At 37.0% G+C, this 6,351-nt stretch overlaps 1 protein-coding gene across 1 annotated transcript; it reads right to left on the reverse strand.

The window, feature by feature from the left end:
* Positions 1-3,431: 3,431 nt before the first annotated feature.
* On the reverse strand, positions 3,432-5,149 carry LOC131788614 (homeodomain-only protein). The gene is made up of 2 exons (XM_059105693.2): positions 4,888-5,149; positions 3,432-4,075 (listed from the first exon to the last, which is right to left on the reverse strand). Exons 1-2 carry the CDS (start codon positions 5,029-5,031, stop codon positions 3,968-3,970), a joined length of 252 nt encoding a protein of 83 aa, XP_058961676.1. The 5' UTR covers positions 5,032-5,149; the 3' UTR covers positions 3,432-3,967.
* Between the last annotated feature and the right edge of the window lie 1,202 nt (positions 5,150-6,351).

A 6,351-nucleotide genomic window follows, 5' to 3' on the forward strand; every position in this document is an offset into this window, starting at 1 on the left:
AAACAACAGATGGGATAGGGAGACAAGCTGAAACACGTAAACTGAAAAACACAAAATTAGGACCCTTTTTGTGCATCCTTTCAACCTAAATCTCTTGCTACGGGTAGATTCAAATTGACAAGCGAACTTACATCCGCGATGATTAAAAGTTGCCCATTGGAAATGAACTCATAATGATATTTGTTGTCCCCTTGTCGTTCAGAAATTATTTTCAATCTTTAGGTGATATCAGTGTGCAAATTTTTTCGGATAAGACCTGTTTGAAATTTTCAAGCAAACTGCTTGTCCACTCTGCAAGTAAATTATGAGGTGGCTTAAAGACTCCGGGAATGTGATTCGACCAGCATCCGAAATATGAATTTAAACTGTTCGAAATCACTTCTCGTTCTGTCCGTGACAATTTCTCGAGACTCGCGATTTCTTCCAAATATTACGTAATCGTATTCTATTGCCACGAACGTCAGGCTCTTCGTGAAAGCTATAATAGTTTTGAGATTATTTAAGCCACAATGCAGCCGAAAAAGAAGCAAATGCGATTTAGATATAACTAAACACTTTGTACCCATTAAAGAGACATAAATTCATGTTTATCGAACGCCTCACATTTTAAAGTCAAAGGCTATAACTATAAAATATACAACGACGATAGAAAAGGTGATGAAAGCGCATGAATGCCTTATGTAACAAGCCTATCCCTAACATTCTACTTACGAAAATAAGCTCCCTTTTGCATACCTAATAAAAAATCTACGAGGGATCAGTTTAAGATTACCATAACATCTAAACAAGAGTTCGATAATGTGGTTACTGTATTTCCTCGAATAAGCACCCGGGAGCTTATTCAAAATTTTGGCTTATGGGAGAGGCGCTTCATGGAAGGAAGGCGCTTAGTCGAGGGGTGGGAGACGCTTATTAATCCCCTGTACTGATTTTGATCTAGTTGAGGCTTAAAAAGGTTTTATGCAAAGCGGCAATAGGGACAGGTTTTCCTTGCATTCCTACTATTTAAGAAAGTCAGGGAGGCGGTGTCTAGGAGTCGGTGCATTTTCTAGGGTGGGCGCTTATTTCCAAGGAAATACAGTCCCGGTATTGCCTTTCCTTTATATTTTCTAAAAATGGCTCTAGGAAATCATAACCACTGCCGCTGAGGCCATCTTTAAATTACTGTTAACGTGTGTTTTGTATCATGTAGAACAATGCAATGCAAATTCATGGAAAAAACGCGCGTCATATGATGAGTTGACAAGTTAATGAGATACCTAGAGGTAAACCTTCAGTTGTGACCCTGAAAGTGGATATAAAATTCCAGGTTTAAAGGTTGCTTGTTCTAGAAACAGGCTTTTGAAATCTTTTAGAGGAATCGACGAAACTGTGTAGCCCTTTGAGCTATTTATTTAAGTTATATCCAAGCGGCAAAGAAGTCAAGAGATACAAACGTGACATGGTCATCTTTGCATTGAGTTCTACATTGCTCAAGTAAACCAAATCAGTTTTGAAATTAAACTCGCCCAGACTTATAATCACGTGATCTCATTTAGTATGACAGGTTATATGGTGCGATATTCCAGTCCGCATTCACAAGACATTTCCCTGATACAATATGCGACGGTTCGTATTGTTTTCGGGTTCGTTTTCACATACCTGAAACAGAAATTCGGATGATTTTTCATGCGAATGAAACGCTGATTTACCTGTTATTTTGGGTGATTTATAGTTGATATGTCACTAAGTTATAGCACCTGTTTTAGATCTGCTTTGACTTTTATGCAGAGATCAGGTAGTATAACAGTGAAATCGATATTAATTAAATTTCGGTTTCGATCATCAGGAGCCAATCCTTGAATGGACCCCTAATGACCTCACGTTCAGCATCCATCAAATTAAAGGCGTCGTAATTTTCTGAAGAGATAAGTAGCCTGTTGCTTTTTGTGTCATAGACTTACTCGATTGATTACTGATGCTCCTGTGCATTTGCTCCTTTAAATGACGGGTTACAGTAATTCTCGATGTCTTGAAAATGCCATCATAAAAATGTTACGTGCAAAGAAACAGAATTTAATTACTTTAGGTCATGCAGATAAATCAATTCTGCTCCCATCGCTAAACACGTTTGAGCGTGTTGCTCAATAACTAATGGCAAGTGAACTTTTTCAGCTCCAGCTACATTAAGCCTTACGCTTTGTTCTTGTCAACACACTTTCCGTCTCCAGTCCAGATGTTTGAAGTAAAATCACATTCTGAACGAGTTGCGGCTGTACATTATTCATGTTTGCGCAAGCATGTCTTGTCATGCTGCAGGTATGTTTCCCTTTCAGGTGTTTTTGCGTCGGTCAAAATAGATGTGATAATGAGTATGATCTTAAAGTCGTAAAATGCATATCCTTCAAAATTCAAGCGTAGAAGTTATGGATGTTACTTAAACTGGAAACTGATATCTGTCGCAACTACAATTTGTATCAGAATAAAGTCAGAGATCAACTAAAAAACCCTTAATAAAATCTTTATTTATCGTCCATGATGATTGCTTTGACGACTGAGTTCCTTAAAACTGGTACTCAGACTGCCTTTAACGTGTTGTTATCCGCCAGTTTAAATTGTCATGTGGATTTCCGCTGCACTTTCGATTCCGGTTCTCCGTTCCCTGTTCTTCGTTGTATTTTACCCGTTCCTCGTTCTCCGTTCTCTTTTTCTTGTTTTCTGTTCCCTGTTTTCTGTTTTGTGTTTTGTGTTTTGTGTTTTGTTTTGTGTTTTGTGTTTTGTGTTTTGTGTTTTGTGTTTTGTGTTTTGTGTTTTGTGTTTTGTGTTTTGTGTTTTGTGTTTTGTGTTTTGTGTTTTGTGTTTTGTGTTTTGTGTTTTGTGTTTTGTGTTTTGTGTTTTGTGTTTTGTGTTTTGTGTTTTGTGTTTTGTGTTTTGTGTTTTGTGTTTTGTGTTTTGTGTTTTGAGTTTTTTCTTTCCAGTTTCCTGTCCTGTTACCTATTACCTGTTCCCTGTTCCCTGTTACCTGTTACCTGTTCCCTGTTTCCCCGTTCTTGGCATAATATAACCCGTTAAAATCGAATCGTTTTCATTGCTTAAACACAAAGCATTCAAATAAATTTAAAAGGGAAAACATACGATCATTAATTTGACTACCAGTCTCTCCCCAGAAAAGATTTTTTCTAAGAGCAGAACGGACTAAAGTCTCACAGGTAACCAATCCAGCCTAGCGCCGTTACAAGGCTAATGCTAATGAAAAGTCCCTTTGTTTTGCTTTTCGGTTACTTTCGTGTACATTTTACTTAAATCTATTTCAGGCAGGTACACATGATAGGATGATGTGAATCAGTTTACTGTGCATTGATTTACGCAAAAGAATAAGCGAGTGACGCAGGTGAATCAGAGAAAAATGAAACATACTTGTCTCGGCTGTGGAATAAAACAGACTGAGATAATTAAGCTAAATGAAAGTTTATCTGAATTACGGTTTGAGGCCGGCTCACAAGATGAAACAGGAGCGGGTAATAATTCCATATCGACAACCAAGTCTGACTTTATTGACTTCAGCCATGATGATTAATAACTTATCTTCAGTTCATTCATTCATTTGATCTGCTGCTGTAAATCTAGATTATACAAATTTCGAACAGATGGCTTCATTCCACGTAAACATTATATCTCCATGTAAAACAATAATTAATATTCACGCGTTTCGTCTGCGTCCAATTATGAATACAACACGACGAGAAAACTCTGGAATATTCTTAGAGGCGCCCGCGCCTTCACCCTTACAATTTTCTTGAAAATTGCATGTCATTTAGAGTTTTCTAAATTCTTAAAAATTAACTTCTTTTTACGAAAAAGTAAATACTGCTTCATCATTGCGAATACAGTGACACAAACACCGCCTCTTTGATAAGTTAATGTATGCCTATATATACTTTTTCCTTCATTCAAAGAGTCTTGCCTCCGGAATGCCATCAAGACTGCATTACTTTCCAGTTTTATTCATACTCTGAGCCAAAATTGCCGCCCGCTCTGCGATAGGCACAAATCCTTCCTCTTTCCTCCATTTTTTCAATCTTGCTGCAAACCAGTTCTGGAACAAAGAAAAACCCACAGAATTCAGTTGCTGTGTTTTGTTGACAGGAAAATTGTAATAAATGAAAACACCGAAATATGAAAAAACCTGTGAGGCCCATTTCTAATTACATCTTTGCTCAGCCGGTTTAATTGAAAATAATTTTAATTAATATTTTGAGAGGCAAATAGGAAAATTCGAAGAAAGAAGTATATAAACAACAATTCTCAGTTCATAATTTCAACGCCATATCGAAATGCAATACATTTTCAATTTTTAGCACAATTTCAAAATTTTCTATTGCTGGATTTCAGCTTGTTTCTATTATTTTTGCACATTAGCGCGTATTCGAAAAATTTTCAAGAAAATTCTTTTCAATTTAAAAATTTTGTTTTTTACAGCGCCTTTTATAAAAGGAACCCAATTTGTTTGAGAATTTTGTGGCAAGTCATGCATTCAAGAAGCTCACCGTAAGTATCGGTTGATGAAAACTGTTGGTTTAACTTCAATGATTTCGCAATGTCCAAGCTCAAGAAACAACACTCGATTTACCTCTCACGTTTGGACTAAGAGTTGCCACGAAACCATAAATTTCTTGTGTTATTTGAATCTATCACTTCCCGAAATATGCGCAATTCAATGGCAGACGAAAAAAAATATATACGACTCGAAATTTAATTTCCTTTATAACTTCGCATGGCTTTCTTAAGGTTTGCCAGGAGCGAAATCTCAGCACGAATTTTTTTTATGCTAAAAGTTACTGCCTGATTCTTTTAAGGCGATATACCTTGCAGAATAACCTAAGAAGAAAAAGCAAATAAATCGCGTACCTCTATTTCTTCTTCTGTGATACCAATATCGGCAGCCAGAAGTGTCATACTCAATGAATCAGGATATCTACAAGATTTAAAAGCGTCTTCTAAAGCTGTAGATTTTTCTTTATCTTCGCCAATCCTTTTCAAAATATCGGCCATGGTTTGGTTTTTCCTTGCACAGTCAGAGCCCAATTTCGTGACAGGAGCCGGAATTTTTGATGGTTTACGGTTAGTCGAGTTAAAGCGGCATTTCTTTGGCAGCGTTTTGATGGTTATAAAGAACGAACCTTTAGTGCAAATTTTTTCCTAAACAGGTGGCTTGCGGACAACCGGATTGGTTGGTTGGTGAATAATACTCTTCCCTCATCTACATTATGTGTAGCGTCATATCATAATTTCGTAGCTGACCCTCGAATAAGTAACATGTTGACATGAAGAAGAAATGAAAATTGACCGCGACTGAAAACATTTTGAAACGCGTACAAAAATAAGAACATTTCTTTGCTTTAGGGCAAGAAACGAAACTTAGCAAGACAATATTAGCTTAGCATCTTTGTTACAAGAAAACCGCATAATGAAATATGTATTTCAATCTGACACTTCTCCTAAATTTGGCTAACCAACATATTTTACGTACGATTTCGCTTTCACTTAGTCAATCAATGAATATAACACTTACAAAAATACCTCTATTAGACTTAGTTTCTGTGCATTTATCGTTCATTCACATTTGGTCGAGTGAAAATCAACTTTTATTATTTCTTTCTGTTTTATTTGTTTTATTAATTAGCACATCTTTAGATTAGACTGTCGCAAATTCATTCAAATACTTGAATGTATTGTTGAATATGATGCGTTAATTTAGATAACTTTCTCGTCGTGTCCTTACGTTCAAGAACCGATCAAAGCAGATCTTTTGTGAGATCAACTTTCTAAACCGTAAATGTTAAGAGCTTCCTTAACTTTACATTGATCCATAGGTGTTAAAGGTAATCCATCGATGCTTATACAACACCCGTGTTAGTATTTTTGATTTCGCGCAGACCGCACTCTTGAACTATTTAATGGTTGACAAAACCGCGTGAACACATTTCGTTCGAATTTTAACAGACTTCCCACATCTATTAACCATTTTGATGTACTTTGACTCACAATCCTTCCCTCGAAGGAAAATAACGTTCTTTAAAATTAAGACCGCTAAGGGACGGGGGGGAAAGGTTCAGAGGATTTCGTTAAGACTCGATAAAATTTACCAAATCCCTCCCCAAGGTTCTGTTATAATCTTATGACACCCCCCTCCCCCCCCCCCGCTCATTGGTAGTCAATTTTTTACAGTCCCCCCTTGACACTCTGTTGGCGACAAATGATTCACCCTCCGTTTTCCCTGAAACCATACGATCCCCAAAAAATCACACATCCCCCTCCCCCCCCGCTCCAAACGATAATAATGACTGGTGCCTTTGTAAAAGGTAATTTTGG

This window comes from Pocillopora verrucosa, chromosome 1 (assembly GCF_036669915.1).
Source record: "Pocillopora verrucosa isolate sample1 chromosome 1, ASM3666991v2, whole genome shotgun sequence".
NCBI lineage: Eukaryota > Metazoa > Cnidaria > Anthozoa > Scleractinia > Pocilloporidae > Pocillopora > Pocillopora verrucosa.

What these genes read in the sequence shown, in the direction of transcription:
- LOC131788614 (XM_059105693.2), bottom strand. Translation starts at nt 5,031, where the DNA reads ATGGCCGATATTTTGAAAAGGATTGGCGAAGATAAAGAAAAATCTACA. An exon ending in TCACAGAAGAAGAAATAGAG is followed by an intron (nt 4,076 to 4,887) that starts GTACGCGATTTA and finishes TCTTTGTTCCAG; the next exon opens with AACTGGTTTGCAGCAAGATT.